The 24,897-nt window shown below is 39.6% G+C and overlaps 1 protein-coding gene across 1 annotated transcript; it reads right to left on the bottom strand.

Moving 5' to 3' along the window:
* Positions 1 to 207: 207 nt before the first annotated feature.
* LOC112575436 lies at positions 208 to 14,857 on the bottom strand. The gene is made up of 5 exons (XM_025257308.1): positions 14,728 to 14,857; positions 2,912 to 3,156; positions 2,340 to 2,519; positions 1,459 to 1,738; positions 208 to 1,166 (listed from the first exon to the last, which is right to left on the bottom strand). Exons 1-4 carry the CDS (start codon positions 14,790 to 14,792, stop codon positions 1,473 to 1,475), a joined length of 756 nt encoding a protein of 251 aa, XP_025113093.1. The 5' UTR covers positions 14,793 to 14,857; the 3' UTR covers positions 208 to 1,166; positions 1,459 to 1,472.
* Positions 14,858 to 24,897: the final 10,040 nt, after the last annotated feature.

Genomic DNA, 24,897 nt, shown 5'->3' with positions numbered 1-24,897 from the left:
ACAGTTGAGAGTTCCTTTACCATTGACCATATGAGCATCCTCTCACAGAACTAAGCCCTGTTATTCAATCAAAAAGAAATAATCATATTTTGCAAACAAAAAGCATTCAATCAAAGAAAGGCATTACTTTTTTTTTATAGATTTTTAATAATAAATACTGTAAGCAGACATTTAAACGCACAAGTGCTAATGATATATTTTAAAAAATATTTTGTATTAAATTTAAATTTATCATATTACTTTACAGCACTTACAAAATTGTCACTATACATTTTTTACAGTCCTTAAACCCAGAGGGATAAGGTGATTGTAAAATATTGCTTTTAATGCACAGTCATTTTTTAAAATAATATCAATTCTATCAAACGTTTTTGATATCATTAAGCGAGTCAAATTTTACCCTAAAAACTGGTCACTGGTATCCCAGTGACTAACAAATCTGCGCAACAAATAATTGTGGGTGTCTGTCACTAACATATGACCCTAACATTCACTACGAGAAATGTATTGTCTTACTTAGAGATTGCTAATTCTTATTATCATTATGCTTATATATATTATTTTTGTTTAGTATTACGTTTACAGTACCTAAAAATGATAATCTGATTACTATACTGTAATTTGATTCATTCTAAAAGGTCGCAATCAAACTTGCCGTTTTTAAATCTTGTTTCTATGGTATTGACTTGTTGATATTCTTGATTTCGTCAATGCTCGCATTTATCATGACAGTACTTTGATAAAATGTGATCAGACATTGCCCTTGGTCAACGTTTACTTTAACATCTAGTTACTTTAGTTTACTTTAACAAGTATGCAAGTCACTAACAGATCATTAATATAAACACAACATTTAAGAATGGGATGAAAAAAGTAATTTACACAAATATTGATGCACACTCTACTGAGGGTTAATTTCCTGCAGGCGACTTCTTTTTGAAGCTGATAGCGTATGGATACAAATAAATGTCCTTCCCTATGCATCAAAATATACACTGCCATGCTTTTGACCATCAAGTAAGCGGAAAACAATATTAAACACATAAATAAACGTTCAAAAAAAAGGTATATTTTTCTACAGATTCTCCCTCCTCTTTTCTTGATGATCTGGGTAGCATCCACAGCTTCTCCCGCACACCGCTTGTGAAGAGATAGGCGACCAGTGTCTGCAAGATAAATAAACACATGATTTGGTTTAAAGGTGACTTAAAAACTAATAAAAATAAGATTTTATTATAAAGATAACTAGCAAGATGAACAAAGATACGGTTTTGGTAAAACCTGAAAGCTGGATTTGATAAAAGGACTTCGTAGCAGTTGATCAACCAAGTACGTGACGAAAGCCATTCCAAACCTAACCCCACTTGGAACACTTAAAATTTTTATACTTCTTATTTTGTCACTTAAAATGCTTTTCGTGATTATATCTGGAATATGTACAAAATAATGTTTTGCTACCTGACAGATCATCTTTAAATCTTTTCGCAGATAAAGGGTTGTCCGTTGACGCAGGAAATGTCATTCCACAATCTATCAATGATTTCCATGCACCCTTCAATGCCATAGCTATTGGAGGGGTTGACATCCGGGAGAGCCCAGTAGGAGTCAGGCCCACTAGTGGGTATCTTTACTCCATTCAGCCAGTACAGCGGGTCAAGGGTATTGTTCCAGTTGGTTCGGGTACCATTCACAACTCCGTCTCGCATGCCGCCGATGTAGGCTCGGGTAATCGGAGTGTCTGCAAGATTAATAAGTATGAAGTTTATATTATAATGTTTACTTTTGGTTCCTCGTCTACATTCTCCTACTATACGTCTTGGTATACGTTTCTGTCTGTGTGTCTTTGTTTTCTTAGTTTTAATATTTTTAATATTTTAACTTGTTTGACTTTTTCCGATATTTTCTTAATTTTCTGTGTTGAGCGCTTAAAGTTTTCTAAAACTGGTTAATCTCCTTAAAGTCATGGTAGGTGTATGGCGGAGCCAATCCCTGTCCTTCATTTGATAACGTGTATCTTAGCTTTTGGACAAACATACAAAATTTGGAGAAAGGTTCACTGTTTCCCACAAAAATGGTTTAATGATGGAACTGCCTAATTTTCACTTTTCTTAAAATCAAAGACCATACTGAATAAAATAAAATAACTGTTTCGCGTCATTGTATATCTTAAAATTTATCTTGATAACTTTAGGAAACCAAGCAGCTGCCATCAAATATACAGAGAAAAGGAAATTAGCATGTATTTGTTTTCCTTTCGTCTACGATGACAGAAAGAACGAAAAAGCTACTCAGTATCGGCGGAACAGAAGGGATATATATATATATAAACTAGGATGTACCGAGGTCTGCAAAGTACGCCGCAACTCCTCTCAGCTTGTCTTCTTTGTCCAGAACAGCCAACCGTGAACCAGCATCGACACAGCTTTGGTACACGGATCTGAAGTTCGGGGAATCTGAATAAACCTTGAAGCACGTGCGTGGACCACGCAGCCATACATACCCGTCACGAGAACAGGCCGCTAACACACAAAACGGATGTAACCCGGATGTTAACAATAATGACTGCAATGATGACGATGAGTTTCTTTTTCAAAGGACAATTCTAGCAGATGTTTAGTGTTTAGTATAATAACATATGTTTCTTACACTTTTCAATACAAGATATTCGTGATAGACCATATCCTTTACCTTTTAAATAAGAAAAAAGTACCAACAATAAAGTTACCGTTCTTAAATGACTTTACTATTGTTATAGCTATTCTACTGTCATTCAACATTACAATCTAATGTAAGAAACCAAATGATAATGATCTAGCTCTGCTTCTAAATGCAGAAATAAATACAAATAAAAAATTCGCAGAAAAAGAATGTAATACATTAGTAATCTCAAGATATTTGCATAAACTGTTACCAGAGAAAGCCTTGAAGTATCTGGCACCTGGTGACGACTGGCCGCCAGCTCGTTTGGCGAAGACAATCTCATGTAAACGACATTCTTCTGTCTTAGGAAGGAAGAAGAACGAAGAGCACGAGGCGTTTGAGGTGCACAAAGATGCGCAGTGACCCACGTTAACGGCTCGTCTCACTTGTGTGTGTGAGGAGTTGTCTGCCTTGATGACGTCATCGAATGCTTCGTCCCATGTCCAAAGGACATCGCTGAAAATAACAACAGAAAATAAAGTAAGCAATAGGTTGGCTGTTCATTAAAGTCTTTGTGAATATAAATGAGAATGTCTTGGAATGCCTTGTCTAGAGCATTACGAAAAGTTTGATCACTCTAGAAAGGTTTTTGGTAAACTCAAAATTATGCAAGGGCGAAGAAAGAAACACACTTTCTTTTATTCCTCTTTATTTTCAAGGTACACACATTACCTATTTTATTTCTAGAATGTTACCATTTATGATGCAAATAAAAAAAAGGTATGCTGAACGAAAATGCACTCAGGAGAACTCGATACAAGGTTTTCTTCTTCTTCTTCGTCGTTCACTCAAATGGACACGCCTGCCTCCTGCACGAATGATGCTGTGCGCCGCAGGTCCTCCAGGCTGCCGTGTAGCTTCCTCAATACTGGCGTCTCATCAGTCCAAATGCGGTGCCTGAGTTCTTCGTGCATAGGACATTCTTGCAGTAGATGTGCTGTTGTCTGACTGCCTGTCTGGCACGGGCACTGGTCTGTCTGGCCGATCCGGAGCTTGGTGTAAAGGTGGTATTTGAGACGGTTGTGGCCTGTCCTCAGCCTGAAAAATAATGACCTGCTCAGCTCTTGTAAGCAGGTAGTACGGGTCGTTTCGGTTGAAACGTGGGTGCTGCTGCAGCCACTTGTTGTGCTGTTTGGCTCTTGATGATGGATTTGACTTCGCTGTAGGTGGTGGACCTGTCTTGCTGCTCTTTTTTTGGATCCTTCCTTGGCAAGAGTGTCTGCGGCTTCGTTGCCAAAAATCCCACAGTGGGAGGGAATCCACTGTAAGACGACTGTGCAGTCTCCGCATAAGGAGGAGAGAGCAGTGGACAGGTCGTTCAGTTTCTTGTCTCTGGCAGTCTGTAAGGCCTGCAGGACAGACAGTGCGTCCGTAAAGAAGACGACGTTGTTGAGGTGTCTGGGCTGTTTTCAACGTGGTGGCACGGTCTGAATAGCAACTGCTTCAGCCTTGAAGTTGGTGGAGTAGAGGCCGGTTGCGAGAGAAAGACGGTCTTCTCTTCCTCCTGGGTACCTGATGTAAATTCCGGCGCCACCATTTTTCACGGCTTGTTCGGCTGACCCGTCAGTGAACACGTGAGTCCATTGATCTTGTGGGAAGTTGTTGTGGATATACTCCATAGTACAGGACTTCTTCACAGCGTCTAGGGAGTCTTTCTTGCTGACACCAGGGATGCTGCAGCTGAATCAGGGGGAAAGCAGTTTCATTCCATGCTGGGTTTGTCCGGCACAGGGGGATCTCTCTGAGGTCGTGTTCCCAAGATGTCTCGGTGTTTTTCGTTCAAGGATCCTAGCCTGGTGGATGAAACTTCCCCTTTTCAACCTTCCCTTCGTCGGCTGAGCCAGTCTGTTTCTCATGGGGTGATTTGGAAGTCTCTTTGAACTTGGCGGCTTGGACGAGCATCTTTGTGTCACGTCGGTCCTCAAGTGATTCCAACCCTGTGATTGTCTCCAGTTCTTGTATGGGCGTAGACCTCATGGCTCCAGTGATGAGTCTGGCTGCTTGGTTCTGAACCTTGCTAACCTTCTCAAAGTTGGATTTTGCTGCTGTGCCCCATGCTGTCATCCATACTCTAGGACTGGTCTGACTCTTCCGGTGTACAGCTTCTTGAGGATTCTGTCATCGCGCCCCAGTTCGTGCAGCCAACTCTTCCATAAATTGCAAGTCGCACCTGGCTCTGGCTTCGACCTTCTTGGTCTGAGGCTTCCATTAAGTCTCTTATCGAAGGTTACCCCAAGGTAGGTAGGGTTGTCCTCCAGTGGAGAATCTGTCCATCGAACTTCAGAGTGGCCTTCTGTTCCTAAGTGGACAGACTAAAAGATAGTGTAGGTGGTCTTTTTGGGGTTGACTTTGACAAGCCACCTTTCGTCCAGTCCTGCAGGACATTAAAGCGCCTCTTGAGTCGGTAGTTGGCAGTTGTCAGGTGTTCTTCTGTGCACCAAAGGACCAGGTCGTCTGCATAGATGGCTCCTTGGACATTTCGAGGGGAGGTCCTTGATGATGTCGTTATGAAGACAAGGACAGGGTAGGACTGATACCCCCCTTGAGGAACTCCTTCTTGCTCAGCGTCTTCTTCGGCTGTATGTTCACCAACGTGGACTCTGGCCTTCCTATTTTTCAGGTATTGAGAGATCCACTGGTACATACAGCCGGTTACGCCACACTTCTGGAGTTTCAACCTCAGTCCATCTTTCCAGACTTGGTCGAAGGCCTTTTCCATGTCTATCCACACCGTCAGCGTGTGCTTCTTGTCCTGGTAACCATCTTCGATCTTCTGGGCAATGTATGCAACCTGGTCTTCAGTTGAGCGATGTTGTCTGAAGCCCTGCTTGTTCTGGTGTAAGGATGTTGTTCTTTTCCAAGTGCCATGATAATCTGGTGTTGATGAGGCGCTCCATTAACTTGCCCACGCAACTGGTGAGGCTTATGGGTCTGTAACTTGTCCACCTTCGCTCGGTCTTTGCCTTTCTTGTGGACGGGCACATGTCTGCCTCTCGCCAGATTTGGGGGACATGGCCGCTGTTCCAGCTGTTGTTGAAGAGGTCGAGGAGTTTGGTCTTGGCTCGTGGGCCCAGGTGTTGCAGCATTTCATTGGTGACCTTATCTGGTCAGGGGATTTCTTTCTGACTTAGGGTCTTGACTGCTTCTTCAAACTCTTTCATGTTGAATGGTTTGTTCATATATTCTCCTGGTGTTTTTCGCTGGTTGAATTCTCTTCTTCTCTTTTCATGAACTTGCTGTTTCTTTTCTTCTGGTACTGTGATGTTGCTGACCTCTTCATAGCTGTCAATGAAAGCGTTTGCGCTTTTCTACCTGTTAGCATATCTTGTGCTTGTTTGTATGACGATCGGTGCACTTCTAGTATCTTCATCATTCATCGCCCTTGCCAGCTTCCATAACTTGTTTCCTTCTCTGTCTAGATTTAGTTCCTCTGTCTTTTCTCTCCATCTCTTTCTTGCAGCTTCGTTGCAGGCTTTTCTGTAATTTGCGCTTGATTCTTTCCAGTGCTATGTGTTTTTCTATGGTGGTCATTCTCAACCTTTTCCCTGATCTTGGAGACTTCAATCTTCTAGTTCTTGGAGTTCTTCTGTCCAGTATGGCCTATAGTTCTTTCGTGCGCCTCTTGTATTGCTTCTGAGGCAGCTTTTAAGATCGCCTTGTTGAATGCACGATGGCACGGTTGATGTTCTGGTCCGCCACCGTATTCCTTTGGTGTACTGGTCTGACAATGAGACGAAAGTATCCCAGTTGGCTTTCTTGTAATTCCACCTGGAAATGTCTTTGAATCTGGGGCCTGTACTGCAAGTTGATGGCCAGTTTTGACTGGTCTGTGGTCGCTGCCGCCTAACTGTTCTGTACCCTCTGCTGTTTTTTCTTGAGAGGTCGTCAGTGGCGAAAGCAAGGACCCCTCAGGTCGTTGAGGAGACCATCTGCGCGAGAAGAAAAAGTCGGTGGGTCTTCTGGATCGTTCAACAGGATCATCTTGCTATCGATCTGCCATCCTCCACTTCTTCTCCTTATTATCCGTCTCGTCGTAGCCCCAACAGGTTGATGGCTGTTGAAGTCGCCGACAGCCAAGCAGTTTCGGCAGATATCAAGAGTCTGCAGGAAGTTCTTTGTCGGGTGGCAGTAACAGGTTGAAGATAGTGAGCACAGTGCTGTCTACTGTAATCTTGACTCCATTTATTTCAGCTTGCTGATTCGTGTCCACTTGGAAATCTCTTGCTGGGATGTTATTCTTTACAAGAATCAGCACACCTCCCTTGTGTCTTGCCTTCTCTGTCCATCCGAAGTTTGGTAACCTCTGATGTAAATCTGTGGTTGGGTTCAGGTGTGTGTTCTTGAATACAGGCCACATCTATTTTTTTTCAGCATGTATTCTTTCGGTGAGGGCTAATTTTTTGTTGTAAACGCCTCGGCGTTCCACTGTAGGATGTTGAGAGGCCTCAGGGTCTCTTCTGTGGTTGTTGTTCCTTTTCGGCCAGTGCCATTCCCTCCGCCTCCGAAGCCTGGCTCCTCGCATCGGGGCGTGGTGACCACCAGTATCATGGGGTGGGCCCTGTTGAGGCGCAGGGCCCGGCACTGTCGCCCGCCTGGCGGGACCCCACAGGCAAAGCACCATATCGTTTAGAGTGAGCGTTGTCCATTCCATGCGAGTGTCAGTGCGTTGTGCTGCCGTTAAGCGCACGATGGCCCAGCACATCCGTCTTCGGCGTCAGTTTTCTTTTCCGAGTGTCTTTCTCGTAGAGAGACTTGCCGTCCAAGGCTAACGACCATCCTCTGGCCGGGTGCAACACTTTAGTCTGGCCTCTACCCTGACAGACCTGTTCGGCTTGGTTGGACCTGCCAGGAGCACAAGGCTCCCGCCGACATAGCTCTGTGGGTCGACGAGGCACACAAGCCACCACACCACTACAAGGTAAGTTGCACCAATTGGTGGTGGATACAAGGTTTTAATAAACAACACATGTAGGATCCTTCTACTTGCATCAATGAAGCTTTAAGACCTCAGCACTGATCTCATAATAATTAGTAACAACATATTTTCTGGGCACACGTTTTCCATTTTCAAAGTTTTGTTTACATTTTGTGTTTTAAATTTTTTCATATTTTTTCCATAAGTTTTAGCATATTTCTGTTGTTTGGGTTACGGTGATATTTATTAGTTTTAACTCCCATGTTAGCGGCTGTTATACAAAACCAAAGTAGTCTAGTGTAGTTTTTCTATCAAGTCACTATAGTCTGGTCAGAAAAATATGCATTTATTATACAAGCAAAACAGCAATATTAAAAGAAGCTTTGTATTGAATGTAAAAAGGGCATGAAATGATGTGAGGTGTCCGCCATTTCCATGAGATTAAATAAAATAGCTCAAGGCTGTTTGCGAAAGGTTTCCAAGGCCGCACTTTCTGTAAGTTGTTTGCCATTTCCTCTCCCTGGTAGCCTCACAGAAGCAGAATCATTGTGGCACTAGCACTCGACCTGAAGTGTGCCTCTTGTTGCCGGTGCACTACCCTGACACATAATCGTTGTTGTCTGTGACACGAGGGACAGCTGCCATGACTCCGCCATCACAGCATTCCATATATGGAAGTTGTCTCCATGGAAATAGTAACAACAGCTAAAGAGAGTCTTGCAGGGCCTCGGCGAAAGACAAATACTGCGCCCCCCACCCCTTCACATCTCCTACCAAAAGAGAAGCTTTTATCAACAAAAATATTGGAATAATTATACGTTTAGGCTTAATTTCACTTTTGTAACAATAAACATAGGTTTACTTATTATTATTCATGATTATCGTGGTCTGTCTCAGAACTCAAAAGCACACATGCAGTTAAAACATGTAGCAGTCATTCGGTAAATCCAGAGACAATACCACTCGATTCATAACGAACTTCAAATAACGATTTATCAATTTCTCCATTGTGAGGAGTTTTCTTGCTAAACAAACACATAACAACCATATACAGTCAAATCTCCCTACTATGCCACCCCGCTACTATGCCACTCTCGGTATTATGCCACTTTTGCTCGGTCCCGACTATAAATTCAATGTAAAAAAAATTTACTCTGCCACCCCAGACTCTCGCTACTATGCCACTTTTTTGTGATTGTTAAAAGACACAAGTTGTGAAATTCCGCGCAGTGCTCGATTATTATACTGTATGGTAGTGTGGGACATTGCAGTTAGTGGGGATGGAACATAGCACGCACACAGGGAGGATGGAGGGTGGCGATCGGGGTAGTCGCTCGCCGGGTGACAGCCACGTGACAGAGGGAGAGCGGGAGGGGGTCGACTAGCGACAGGATGCAGGTGTGCGGATGTGGTTGGGAGGGGTGAAGGATGAAGAGGTGAGAATGAGAGGAGACAGCTAGCGCCAGCCGACGATTCTTGAGAGTTTTGGACTGACCGGTAATTTGAGCAAATAAAGCCGTTTTTACGAACCCCCGGTATTATGCCACTCTCGCTACTATGCCACTCTCGCTACTATGCCACTTTTGCTCGGTCCCAGTAGGTGGCATAGTAGCGAGATTTGACTGTATTTCATTTTTTTTTTTTTTTTTTTGATACACAATCTTTCATTTTTCAGCATTTTATTTGACAGAATGAGCCATGTCTTCAAGTAAGTCGATCACACCATGCTCGTTCACAGAGAAATAAGATGTTGATGACAGCTCAGATTAGCACTGGCCCTCATCCAAAACACAGGTATTACAGCCATTAAAAGACAGAGCATGCCTATGTGGCGGTGATTGAAAAATTCCTTTCTAGTAAGTGCTGAATATCATTCACACCCTTGTGACCCTTTGGACTGTAAGGTGCCCTGCTGGGTGTGATTTGGTTGTTGATTCAGCAAGAAAAATATGATGGATCCTCCCTTCAGATAAATAAAAAATAATAACACAAAACCTTTATATTTAACTTCACATCAAACAGTATCTATAGTTAAATATTCTTCTTATTGTTTAAAAACTCGTTGTATATGAATAGGCCAAGATCAACGCTTTGATTTCAGTTCGCTGATACAGAAGTAAATTCATTTGTAAACTTCTCGATCATTAACAACCTTCTCATTTACACTCAATTGCCTTGTGTTGGTTATTGGACATGCCCGCTGGTGGCTCTGGGTCAAATAAAGTATAATTAGCAAGTTAGTGTAAGTGTGCGCGTACAGTAAACGTTGGTGTCAGATGGTAGAGGTGTCGAGAGTGTGATCAGCCCGCGACAACGGCAATCGCAACCTCTGACCCTCTTCGCGTGCTCATTCCCCGGAGTTCACGACAGCTGTCACTACCGATTTTTGAACAGGACTACAACTATCTTGAATAAGTAACAGGCAATCAACATCCTGAAAGCACAATAAAATTTTGAACAAAAATAAATATAGTAAACAAGCCTGACACAGTTACCAATACAAGCGGATTTTATATATAAGAAAAAGACCAAGGTGAAACAAATATGCGAACACTTCGGTGATTGTAGATCTCCATGTTTATGTACGTTTCATATTATTTACTATTTCATGAAAAAAATGTCAGACTAATGAACAGGGTTGTCCATGGGACATATTTTTCTATCCCATCCTATCCCATGGCAATTTATGCCTGTCCCATCCCGTCCCATGGGATTCCTATGGTAATAACATCCCTATGGACAACACTGCTGGTACGGCCAAAACAATTTTCGCACTTGCTTTTAGCAGTGGAAATCTATGTTCATTTTTCCAATAATTTACTTACGCAACTGCAAATTTCAGCGTAAATTTATTTTACAATATCAAGTATCGACTACCATGGGAAATACAAATGTGTGCTGTCCCATCCCATCCCATCCCATCCCATCCCATGGGACGTTTCCCATGGGATTCCCATGGGATTCCCATTCCTATGGACAACACTGCTAATGAAGCAAATACTTTTGTGTTCTAAATAGGTAAAAGGTTAGTGAATAGTGCAATAAAGCCATGAACTTAAGGCCAGACACCGGTCGAAAAAAAAAAAAAATTTTTTGTTTCACGGGATAGCGCGGATTTTTTTGTATCAGCTATTTAGCCCTTGAATGAAGTTTCAAAAAATGGTTTTACTGCACTCGTCGCGCTATCGGTTGCCATGGAAACAATCCAAAATGGCGCCAAAACAAACAATTTTAAAAGCTAAAAACTTCTTCAATTTTGTGAGTAGACTCAAAATTCTTTTTGAAATAGTTACCTAAAAGACAGATCTACATTTCTATGATAAAGAATTTGCGAATTCCTCTTAGTTTTTTTTTTATAATTTTTTTTGTAAAAAAGTGTTAAATTTTAAGAAATTTTGATGTAAAACGCTATAACTACCAAACTACTAAGTAATTTTTAAAAATCTATCATAGAAATGTTTAAATTTGTATGAAGAAAAGCTCAACCAAATTGCAGATCTATATCTCTTGTCAAAAAGAAGGAGTTAGCTTTTGAAGTAAACAGTCTCTAACCAAAACAAGGAACTGAGAAATCGCGGAAAGAAAAACTGAAAGCTTAGTAACTTCTAAACTACTCAATATTTTTTTAAAAACTCTCATAGAAATGTTTAAATATGAATAAAGAAAACTTCAACCCAATTTTAGGTCTGTATCACATGCCAATATAAAGTTATAAGCTTTTGAACTAAACAAGCTTACTAAAACAAGAAACTGAAAAGGCGAAGGAAAACAAAGTGAAAGCTTAGTAACTACTAAACCACTAAATATTTTTTAAAAGCTCTCACTGAAATGTTTACATATGTATGAAGAAAACTTCATTCAAATTTAGGCCTGTATCACATGTCAATATAAAGTTATAGGGATTTTAAGTAAACAAACTGTAACAAAAACAATGAACGGAAAAAGCGCGAGCAGAAATATCAAGCTTAGTAACTTTGTTTTGTCTAAGCCTTTCATGTAATTTACCTGCTGAATGAAAAATATAACCATCTTTCAATGTGTTACTACATATAACTTTAACATTACTAATAAAATTAATTATTTTATTCACTTTTAGAAAAGTCAACATGGTTGTGTTGTGTACCCAACTGCTGACCAGGTTTCAGAGAAGTACACAGTAATAAAAACAATGGTGTTTGCAAACATTGAGCGACACAGTTATAGGTTAGTTAGTTATATAGAAGTTCAGTGTCCACTAGCTTCATGGTTTTTGCCATCTTTGGTCTTTTGCTATCTAACATTTAGTGATGATGTCGCATATTGCTTCCAATTTTTGCGAGCATCTACTGAAGTAGCAGCATTAGTAGGAAACACTCTCATCTTTCTTAGCCTTCAGTTGCAGGGTGATGGGATGAACATCAATTAAAGAAATTATTTCAAAAGCTTATAGTGGAGTATAACCAATTCTTGCAGCCCTATGCTCCACTGGGGGCAAATAGGAATAAGAATAACCTATTCATGAAATCTAGAGATACATCACTGAGTGCACCAGAATTTAAGCAGCTGCTCATGTTCTGTTCCTCTGTATGCTAGGATTATTTTATGAATTACCTCTGTAGTCACATGGATTAAAGATGGTTGATTTTTTGTGGCTAGGGTTATCTTATTTTCTGTCAAGATTTCTGGGAAACAGCACTATAGCTGTCTGGCCTTTTAGGGGGCTGACAATGATGTGCTCTCTAGACACTGAATGGCTTCAAACTTGACTAGATAGCAGTTTTCATTGTTTGTTAGGAATGCTATACATAATTGTCTTCACATTCCTGTTGTTACATTTGGTTGGAGTAAGACCATCCAACCCACCCAACCTTTGTTTTCTGTGCAAATGATGTAAGCTCTGTTTCCCTACATTCCTGACAAAGTACATAAATAACTAGCATTGCAAGTTGACTCAAATGTGTAAATGTTCGCATCTAGTCCTGATTACTACCGAGATTTGCAGCAGAAATTAAAACTTCGCTTTATTTTCAGCTCGCTTACCACATGACTGATGGTGATTTCAACAGCCGAATTCGGTTCACTAAGTTACTTTTTTTAGCTGCTACGACGGTCTAAGAATGTCCACGTGGTTTTTATTTTTTTGCACGTGGTATTGTGAGAAGAAATGAGCGTCTGACAGTCACAATAAACATTTAATATTAACGTTAATGTCTTAGAAAAGAAAATATCCCAGAACAAGCTTTGACTTGCTGTCGCCATTGTTTATACATCCGGAGGCCATGACGTTGCCTTGTGGGATACCCGAGCACAGCCGAAGCGTGTTCGTGTGCCCTATGACCCCGTCTAGGTCGGCATTAGTGAATTCTGATTGGCTATATGCAAAGTATGTTACGCATGCGTCCATATAAGGAAGTTTCCGACCCTTTGTGTCGTCTAGAAAAGAGCTCTGTATCATAGCTTGGGGCCTTCTAAGGGTTTTGACTCAGCCTTTGTTTGAAAATTCATGTCCTGACCTTTCGACCGATATACGATGTGACACAGTTGCCACGTGGCGAGGTGTGTTGCTATGTCTCAAACATTCTCTATTCTCGCTAATTCTGCGCTCGGGAAAAGTAAATAGGATAGAAGTAGATGTTTTCATTGACAAAATAGACATATTTCTAGATTATTCTATGAAAAACCACTTGGCGAGTGAATAGAACAAAATATGAACTTTGACAGTATGAAGTAATCTGAAAATGGCCAAAATGAAAAATTTTTGACAATTTTTCGACCGGTGTCTGGCCTTAAGGTAATTGTATTGTTGTCATCAAAAGTCTTGTCAAATTCCATCTGCGCGCTGCCGGAAGTCAGGTCGTCTTCTGGTCATTGTCTCATAATAATATCTCAACTATAATCTAACGGCTAAATCTCATCAACACACAGTGAAAATAAACGTGGCTGACTGAGCGAGCAAAATATTCACTTACCTTCATTGAAAACTTTCATTCCTTCAACGATTGATGTAGGTAAAAAAAAATTTTCCATCGTATGGTGTTCGAGATAACTCGCTGAGTTAGGAACGTATCGTCCTGAGTTGTGGCCCTTACAGCTGCAGCACAGCTGGAGAAAAAACTACTCTACCTCTAGCGGCGAACCATTTTGTTACTAAGTTTGAAGTCTAGTATTCACGGGTTATTTTTCATTCTTTTAGACCATTTCAAGGAAAAGATGGTTCTCTGGATAAAAGATGTTGACAAACAGCATGGCAAAAAAATGGGAGAAACATACAAACGATTCAAACAAAGAAACTGAAGATTATAAGACAAGACATAAGCAACATCCTGTCAGTAAATAAAATTGTCCGAAATTTTTGTTACTTAACCTTTTGCATGCAGTCCAGATCGACAAAGCGAAGACGAAGATTAAGGACATGCTGTGAGACATCATGATCGCAGCGCCGTCTGTCAGACTACAGTGTTCACTTCTTTATTTGTCTGTCCTTGTTCTTTTGTATCAGGATGGTCGATGTTTCTCGGGTGTGTTCCTAGTTTGCTGCTTGTCCAGCGCAAATCCCACCTCAAGTGATGATGTCGACCCAACGATTGGGAACAGTTAATGATAATAGATATCCCACCCCGTTGCAGTAAATATGGTGAAATTAGCTTCGGAGACATGATTGGTCTGGTGAAGCTCTTGTTCGAAGACCATGACCTTTCACCTAAGTAGGTGTGACGTCTGCGTCACATCGCATTCAGATGCGGGCGTTTTAACCCCTTGGTTATCTATTCGACTCCCAGTAGATATTTATGCGCGTATAAACTTGTTAAAATGACTTCTTACACACTTACCTTCATAGAAAATCAGTTTTAAATGTAACTGTGAGTGCATTAAAATGACAGCTGCCAAGCAGAAAGTTGTGCTATTCGTGGTTTACAGTCTAATATTCACGAGTATCTTTATTTTTCATTCTTTTAGAGCATTTCAAGGAAAACATGGTTCTCAGGATAAAAGATGTAGCCAGCATGACAAAACGTGGAAGAAACTTACAAGAGATTAAAACAAAGAAGCTGAAGATTATAAGATACAAGATTACAAGACATAAACAATATTCGGTAAATGCAATGGTCAGAAAAAAAAATCGTTTACTTAACCTTTTGCATGCAGTCCAGGTCGACCAAGCGACGACGAAGATTAAAAACATCAGGTGAGACATCATGATCGCAGCGCCGTCTGTCAGACTACAGTGTTTACTTCTTTATTTGTCTGCCTTTGATCTTTTCTAGCAGGATGGTCGATGTTGCTCGTTGCTCGTTTGCTGCTTGTCAGGCGCCAATCCCACCTGATGTCAACTCAACGATTGGGAACAGTTAATGATAATAGACATCCCACCCCACTGCAGTAAAGATATTAGGTAAACAATTAATCGCTAAGGGTAAACAAAAGCTACAGAAGGACATCAAATGCTGCACATCTCACAGCTCAGTGCACACTTATTTAATTTTTCTCACTCCCTTTATAGTGTTAAGTTCAAATCTTTCTACCTTCGCTGATATTTCATAACCATAATAACCTTTTCTGAATGCACTGCTCACATTATGTGAAACCTCACATCGCTAGAGATAATATCTCCACAGACATGGCGGATAACAAATGGAAGTCAACAAAAGCAAGTACTTTGTATGAGGTTGGATAGATGGGTAGCGAGGACAAAGGAAAGCTTTTACCCTCAAGTGTCGCCATATTTATACCTCAACGGAAAAAAACAACAAAAATACACAAATCCAGTTCAAAATTATTAAAGGAAATTATACTCCACCTAAAACAAATTCCGCAATAATTAAACAACACAGTTGCTATTAAACCACCAACAAGTAAACATACTGATTATCTTTTTCATTTTTATATTTCTGACTCTGCTCTGAGTATGATTCTGTTCTTTAAAAGATTGAATGGAATTTTGGTAACATTAAAACTTGGATATAACAGCTTTTAAAAAGTAATACAAAACGCTTTCATCAAGAATAGAGAATGGACGGCCGGTCTTTGTGACCAGCGGGAAATAAAAGACCTTTTACCGTTGTTGCCAGCACAGCAATAATCGACCAATAAAAACTCGGATATACAATATTCATGGCTTTTATAGGAAAGCTTTGAGGGGAAACATGCCGTTAGACGTTGATTTTATTTCCTATACTCAGGTCCAACATGTTTTAAATTGTCTTTTTCTTGTGGAACATTTTATACGTTTGTATGTGTGTTTGAGAGAGAAAGAGAGAGAAAGAAAGAAATAGAAAGGTTTATGTATATATTTTTTATTTAGATTTATTACATTTATTGCATACATGTATTTCAAGACTGTACTACAAAAAGAATATATTGTTATATGATACTTTGCACTACATTGTCATGAGACTTCTCTGTCATGTTACTGCTTTATTATACATGTAACATTGGGTTGAAATACGAAGACCGGACTTGATCGTGATCTTTTTGAGATATATCTCTGTTCTATACTTTATTATCTATTTAAATACTAATTATGATGGCATGTAGACATTAGTTCACGGGTGGCTAGAACACGGATTCCAAGTTCCTGTCACCCAGACCTCAGTTGCTCACCATCAAGAACCCTCAGAATCTTCAAATACATCACCACAATGACATTCTTTATTAAAATAAAAATATAAGGTAACAATGATCGACATGTATATACACAGATTTATAGCGAAAGTGTTTGTTGCCATGACGACGATTTTGCTGATCACTGCTGTAAATAAACGCTCAGACACCTCGTCAGATGAGTTCAGAACTTTTTGCAGATGTAGGAAATGCAAGAAGTGCACGGCAGGTCATTCCATCCTGGTGAGGATATATTTCCATGGACTTTCCACCCCGCCTGTGTTGGAATGATTTCCGATACTCCACCTGCTCTCCTTTCTACTCATGGACACGTCCACTCCATTCATTCAACCACTACAGCGGGTGAAGGCTGAGGTTCCATCTGGTCCTGGCGCCATTGATTCCTCCAGCACCTACTGATCAAACTGAAAGCTAGTTTTCTGTTTCATAAGGCTAAACATTGGGTCAGTGTACTTAACTGAAATGTATGCTACGTCTGCTCTGTTCTTGGCTCCGGGATCCAGGACAACAAGCCAGGACCCGACACTCGAGCAATTTTTCTAAGGAGAGTCAAAGATGATGGGATTGAGATAAACCTTGATGCACGAGCCTTGTCTGTGTAGTCAGACTAACCGTCAGGAGAAGGAAAGTCAACTGAAAAAACAAAACGAATGAAACTATTTCCCTTACATTTTTGTCCTATCGCAATATCCAGTCATCAGTTAGAAGTATTCGTAGCTCTCTCTGTTTGTGTGCGGGAGGAAAGGGGTAAGGGGTAGGTGCGTGCGTCTTCTGCGAGCTACCCGATTATCGACATACTAAAAAGCTGTTGAAATCCAACAAAAATCGCTTTTAATGGACAGCAGTTGAACAACAAAAGATAAAAATGAAGCGTGTCAAAGCCTGAAAGAGTCCGGCCCTGAGTTCTTTTGTCTGGAACTTCCATTTTTAACTGTTCGCTGGCGGAGATAAGGTCTGTCGTCTGCTACTTTCGCCAACAGTCTTTTTTCTCATGCAAGGGAAATAAGACAGAGGGCCGGAGCGCTTTGAGAGAATAAAGCCGTTATCACTCATTTGAACTTTAGACCTGCAGCATAGACAACATATAAAAAATGTTCAACCATAAGCCGCTGTTTAGAAAAAAAATCGTAAGCGATTTTATTGTATAACCAGTTTGAGATAATAATTTGTTAACATTTCTTATGTATGCACACTATGTTTTATGTAGGTAAGAGATAAAAGGACACAGCTTAATGCTCGGAATATTGCTCCCTCCCTCTAGCTCTATTTCTCTTTCTCTCTTTCTATAATTGCAGTGTGTGAGTTTGTTTGGGTGTGGTAGAGAGTGGGGGTGGGCGTAGGTGTGTAAATGCGTGTGAATGTGAGTGTGTGTGCATGCATGTGTGTATGTGTGAGAGAGAGACTAATATTTTAATACTATAATTTCTCTAGTAAATGTGTCACGCGCTCATTACGAGTTCATTAGATGTCTTAGCTTATCGTGGATATTCCCAAAGCTAATGATTTACTGCCTGCTGTATCTTGCACATTTTTTTTTTACAAGCATAAAGATACCGAAAGGGGACAAAACTCAGTCTGTGAACCATTTTTTCCAATGAAGTTGCGTCCCTTTACTCAGTATCTGGCGTGTACTTTTTAAAAACGATGTCGTTACGAGAGTACGCATCAAAACAACTTATTTTGTTTAAATTTTGAGGACCAATTTCATTCACAAAAACTTGTTTTCCTTTCTGAATGATGTGTGACCATTAGAATCTACTGCCTACATCACTAGGCAATTGATATGTGACCAGTAGTAAACATGTTCTACAGGACTTGAAAGTATTTCGTGTTTTGTTGCTATGACGACGCTGGTCCTGATCACTCATTCGCCACGACACCGCTCAAACACCCTGACATTTCAGTTCAGAACATTTTCGCAAATGAAGGGAATGGCGAATCTACACTCCAGGTCATTGAATAGTCCGACAAATATTTCCATGCATCCCTCGATTCCCAATTGGTTGTCTGGATTTGCAGTTTTCCATAAGCCGTTAGGTCCACTGGTTGCGACCTTCACTCCGTTCAGCCAGTACAGAGGGTCGAGGTCATTGTCCCAAGTTGTTCTGGTTCCGTTTATTACTCCATCCCTCACTCCTCCAATGAAAGCTCGTCTTATCTGGACATCTACAAATCAATGAATAATTGTATCATTCATTAAAACATTACTTCCCCTATCCTCTCTTAGTCCTGCATTCAAAGTAAATTCATTTTCTTTATCTTGCCATCTTGTTTAAAAGTATTTGTTAGAAATATAGAATTGCACGTTAGTGTAAGGTACATTGGGACTGATGCATTTCGACATTTCTTAGAGATAAGATAAGCATTTGCTGTTGCATAATCAGGTTAAGGAGCATCGCCAAGATATGCCACACATGTTGTTTCTTTTAAGTTACAGAACAAATGTACAACACAACAGCCGATATCAAAATCAAATCGTGAATTAATATGTCTGGAAAGCTGTACTAACTGTATGTTGAGTTGTACTTACATTCATCAGCATTGTACATGGCGACTGCTCTGCGCTTGTCTGCTGTGTCCAGTACAACGAGGCGAGAACGGACGTTGGTACACGTTTCATATGCGTTGGTGAAGTTCATGGGCAAGAAGTAAACTTGAAGCACAGGTGTGGTCTACGTAGCCACACGTACCCCTCACGAGATGGACAGTCCTCTAAAAGAAAAAAAAAACCTTGTAACTAACTAGCAACAACAATATCTTACATCCTCTTTGGCACAAACTATTGAGGGTCTTTGTAGTTTCTACCCAACCCTGATGGAGCAGTTCATCAGGGTTGTATCAACGTCTGACAACTTTCCTCCCTTCAGACTATGAACAGGTCTTTCGACCTCTTGCCGTAGGACTGGTAGGTCTGCAGGTTCACTGTGTCTAGCCTGGCTTTTTTGGAGGATGTTGGCGTCGGTCTTCACCACCTTTTTGTTTTTCACCAGGTGGGTCCACCTGGATCAGTACGGCAAGTATTTTGCTTCATAATTTCTCCAACGCTTGGGTCTTGAAGTTTTCATAAATCAAAGCATATTCGGAGGATGTTTGAGAGTTGTTTCACTTTCAACTTCATCTTTAGGTTTGTCAGGTAAAGTTCATGACCGCTGCCTATGTCAGTGCCTGGGTACGTCCTTGTCTTAGCATTGTTGATGCTGGATTTGAAGCATCTTAGCAAAATCATTTAACAAAAGGATGACATTTATTTTATGTGTACTAAAACATTCATTAAGGGTTTTCTCTCTTAGACTTTATCTTTCCCAAGATTACCTACATATTTATACATATATTCATGTGAATATGTAATTCAACTAAATCTTTCTCTTAATTTTTACTTTTGTTATGGTAGATACACTTTACCAGAATCAGCCTTGAAATATCTGGCACCGGGGACGACTGGCCTCCCCCTGGTTTCGCAAAGACAAACTCGTTCAGAAGACATTTTACTGTTGTCGGAAGGAAGAAGAATGAAGAACACCAGGATCTCGAGGTGCATAAAGATGCGCAGCAGATGATGCTAATGGCTTGTCTCTCTTCTGTTTGTAAGGAACTATCTACCCTGATGACGTCATCGAACGTATCGTCACGTGTCCAGCTGACGCCCCCTTCACTGAAATACAGACAAGAACAAGAAACAGTTTGTGAAAAAAAAAGGATTATCATAGAAAAACAGTAATAGAAAAAAATGTATTTTGCGATATTATATTCGCTTCATTTATATTAATATTGTCCGCTGCTGAAAACAGAAGTTTCTTTGTCATTTTACAGTTAACACGGAAGTTTGAGCGGAGTATGGTATGAACATGAACAGTTAATGGTGTCGTCTCTATGTCTACATCCTGATGTCTGGATTTAGGAGCAAATGAGCAAATCTCACAGTGAGATGAATAAAACATTACTATTATCTGTTGAAAAGACTGTAAAGAAAGAGATGAAAATACTTAACCTCTTGTGAACGATCCAGCTCGACAAAATTAAGGTGAATAATAAGGACACTTTGCGAATCATCACGAACACAGTTCAGGGTGTGTCCTGCTAACGACAACTTGTCTTCTGTTGCAGAAAGTATCCAATAATTTTCTCTGTTTTAGTCTGCTTTCAGTCGAGTACTTTCACTGCCTCGGTATTATTTGTGTACTAATCAATCCTTCTTGAAGGTTGTTTACGAGATTACAGCCTCCATGGGACGTAAGTCGTCCTCTCCTGCATCACAGAGTTGTCTTCCCGTCGTTGCTTCACCAGCACCTTGAGTTCTGTTTCTCCTGAGAGCCTTAGCCCTATCATGACTTTTCTGTGTAGAAAACAAAAGTGGCTGTAGTCACAACTTCACATCCTCACGACAAGACATTGATCTTTTCTCCATCTGTCTTCCATTTGCTGTCAAACCGGTTTTGACAGGGACAGCATCCTGATTGTATCAGAGGCTGGTGACCAGATTTCCTTCTTCATACAACAGACTAACCAGAAGATGTACTCGGTATATCTGTGTTTCAATATTTGCAAATGTGTGAAAGTATGTTTGTGTTTGTATGGAGTGTGTGTATTATACAGTGTATACGTATGCATGTTCGTACACACACATATATATATATGTCAAATTTTTTTATTATTGTAGAAGATAGTGCCCGAGTTAAGCTGATAAAACCGCGCAATATTACCTTACTAAAAGTAACTTTTTCACACATTATGAGCAAAGTCGAACTCTTGCTCTTTCTTCTCAAGTCTCTCTTTTGCTTATTCTTTTTCCTCTTTTAATTTTGTCATTTTTATAAAGTGTTATTTTTTCATTTTCCTTTCTTTTTCTTTCTCTTTTTTTTTCTAGACATCACTACTGCAAAATTGTCATTAAGAAAGTCTTTACGACAGTGTCTCTGTGCTGAAAACTGTGATTAAGTTATAAAAAACACTGTGCAACATTGCTTTCTTTAAAATAAGATTCAGATTATTGCGTCCTACTTCTTCCTCTGATCAGTACAGCGATAACAACCTTCGGAAATCTGTAGAAAGCACTTTCCAGGATTTACTGAAAAACAGACTTTATTATCTGTTATCATCTGAACATCTTGGGACAACAGAAAACCCCCGAAGGATTGAAAGAAATGTTTAACGTGCAAACAAGCAGGGGCCGTAACTACGTGCAGCCATTGATTCCTTGTCTAAGACTGTATCCTGTGATTTATTTTATTTGTTTTTGTAATGTAAGCGGACGACTGTGTACATAAGGGTCTAGGAGGCAGATCACATGTGTAGATGGGCGACTGTGTGTAGGGCGGTGTGATGGTCGAGCGCGTCTGTGTCTGTGTGTGCGTGCGTGTGTTCGTGCTTATTCGCGTGTGAAGCATTTTTGTGTGTGTGTGTGTGTGCCTGAGTTACTGACCTCTTTCTATGTTTTGTGATATTTAAAGATTTGTATCTACAAAATAGGTGAAGATCAATTCACCCAAACCTTTTAAAAAACATTTTACACTGAGCTTGACCAAACTAAAAGAAAAAAACCAACAAAAAGACTTCTCACATGTTTACTAACTGTGATGTAGACGATTTTCGCTGTAAACATCAATAATGATACAAGGGTATTTCCTAAGTTCTCTCCCTTTATGTGTGAGGCCAGCTTGAACGTTGACATCTTGCACAATTTGCATTGTAAAGCTATCATTTTCTTAACATCACCTATAAAACATTAAATATGATTTGACAAGTTGTACTATCTATGGATCGAGAATATCAAAGAGGATATTGATATAAAAGTACCGAACAGTTTTAATCAACAATCTAGTCATGTTTGTTCTAACCTGACTCTTTAACTTCCGTTAATCGAACTCACATGTCTGTCACAGAAATATTTTTTCTTGAACATTTCAGGCGATCTCATGAATACAGTTTGCGGAAAATTAGACGAAAATTTCCAAGAAATGTTGCTTATCAAAACATTGTAAGCTAGATCTTGCTTAGGAGTGTAGGATGAATTGAACATCCAAGATCTCCATCAATACTTTAAATTCTTGTTAACAGTTGGAAAAAAATATATGATACATAATATATCTATTTAAAAAGTTAAAAAATTAACAGCAATTTTATACACAGCAAATACATCAACACATCTAGTCCTTGCTCAAACGCTTAACAGTAATGTTATGAAAGTGAAACTATAAATATGTAAACATTAGACAAGTGTTTAGACAAATATTACATACAACAGGTACATCAATACGTCTTTTCTATGCTCACAATTTAAATTCACAGAAATGCAGTAAAAATGCAAATACATCAAGTGAATATCGAGAACTGTGTTTGTGTAAATAGAGTTTTCCAACTTTCGGTAAATATAAAGAGACATTTTTCTTATAAACGACAAATTCAATTTTTCGTGCTTGTCTTGAAGTCAGTATGTGTATGAAGAAATGAAAAAAAAAAAAACAAATAAAAGGAAGAGGAAAGTGCAAAACGTAGATTTCAAAGATGTGATAATATCAAAATGAAAACAGTTTGTTTACCTGAAATGCCTTAGTTAAGCAAATAACGAATAGGCCATTGAGGGAAGCAAAAGAAAAAGTGAATAGAAAAGATAAAGACAAGACAGATATTGTTTTTGTAACTTTCTTTATGCTGACATAGGATGAAGTTTGCTTACTAGAAGGAAAGGGGTTGTGAAGATCTGTTTCGAATATATTGTATAAACATCAATAAGAGCCAAAGACATCTAAGACTTTTTTGCAAATTTTAGTTTTGATTCCATACACAAAACCAATGTTTTCAATCACTTCGACTGAATTCTGATTTAATCTTAAACATCAAATGGTTTTGTGGATATTGAAAATTTGACTTCTTTAATAATAAACAAATTTTTCGATAGTCACCCACTATTTTGTTCATATGAGAACATGTACTTGATGTAAGATTCCTGGTTTATTAGTTTTCAACAATGCAACGCTTGCTTTATCTTGATGTATCCACGTGTATTGTCTTTATTTTTATAACTTCTGGGACTGAGCAAACTTCCCAAGTACAACTGCCAGCTGGGATTAATAAAGATGATCGTTTGTCAATTTAGGGATTATTTAAAATAAGCATGAAGGTCAAAATGGTGGAAAAATTCACTCATTTTTCTCTAAGAAAAATTACTTGCTGAGCAGGAAAAAGTCGGAATTTCTCACTGAACAAATTATCAAGCACTATGACAGTTCAGTTTGGAAGCTTCTCACAGATGAAGTATTTGTCGATGTCACAATTGATATCATTCCAGCCTCCACTAAGTTCCATGCATCCTTCGTTTCCATAACTGTTATCAGGTAGTCCACTGTGCCAGTGACTGTCAGGTCCACTCGTGGGTACTTTCACTCCGTTTAGCCAGTACAGCGGGTCTCGGTCATTGACCCATCTGGTCCTGGTACCATTGACCACTCCATCCCGCACACCTCCGATGCGGACAAAAAAATCTTGATTCTCTGAAACATGAATATATAACAATGTGTTTATTATGTACACTTAGCCATGTTAATAGTTTTCATGCTTCGTAGATGTCCCCCTTCGTTTCTTTCTTTTTTTTCTTATTGTTTATTTTTTACCGTTTACTTAAACTGAGTTTATTATTTTAGATAGTTCTAAGACTATGTTAACAAAGAGCACCTCCTTGTCCAGATGAAAGGCCAAAGCGTGTCAGGGGATGTTTCATGCCACATCATTATTCCCAATGTTTGTAGCTTACTTTTCAAACGTCTTCTTTCACTTACGTACATGTGATGTCTTTCAACGAAAGTGGTCTGACGTGACAAGTCGACTATTCAGGGCTTAACGTGAGAAGACGTGAACAGTCACGTGAGACAAATCCTACATGCTGATTAAAGCAATGAACTGTCTCATGAGCCTCACTTTACCTCTGTCCTCCAGTCAACTGTCTCAACTGCCTCATGAGACCCAATTTACCTCTGTCCACCAATCAACTGTCTCATGAGACCCACTTGACCTCTGTCCACCAGTCAACTGTCTCATGAGACCCACTTGACCTCTGTCCACCAGTCAACTGTCTCATGAGACCCACTTTACCTCTGTCCGCCATGTACGCCAACACTGCCCTCATCTTGTCCCCCGTGTCCAGCACAGCGAGTCTTGAGCCGACACTCGCACAACTTCTTGCCGAGCTGCTGAAGTTCATAGGACTTGAAGACAAACTGATGCAGATGTGTTGACCGCGCAGCCAAACAAACCCGTCACGAGAAGAACACGCAGCTAAAAAAAAAAAATAAATAAACAAAGGTTTAGTCTGTCAGCAAGCGTCTCTTCAGTTTACTTTAAATTAATCATAACTCATTGGTAAAAAGATCTCTCTTCATAGTCGAATTTTTTTTTTAATCAAATCAACTTGTTGGGGTTTTATTTGTTGATATCGTAATTAATATAAACGTCCGATTTTAAATTATTGTTATGTTTATGAGTTATTAACATTTGCTTTGCGTTTTTAAGGCAGTCCTGATTTTACGTAGAATACATATTAAGCAGATGTAACAGTCACTGCTCTTCAAGAAACTCTAAACTAACCTACTCTTTTGTTAGTTCAGTAATTAATTAATCTAACATCAGTTTGAGTACAATAAATATGAGGAATGAAGCAAAGACTGAAGACTTCAATTATACAAGTTTCA

This window comes from Pomacea canaliculata, linkage group LG11 (assembly GCF_003073045.1).
Source record: "Pomacea canaliculata isolate SZHN2017 linkage group LG11, ASM307304v1, whole genome shotgun sequence".
NCBI classification, from domain to species: Eukaryota; Metazoa; Mollusca; class Gastropoda; order Architaenioglossa; family Ampullariidae; genus Pomacea; species Pomacea canaliculata.
The sequence above is the reverse complement of the archived record's forward strand: the minus strand, read 5'-3'. Positions and strand labels throughout refer to the sequence as shown.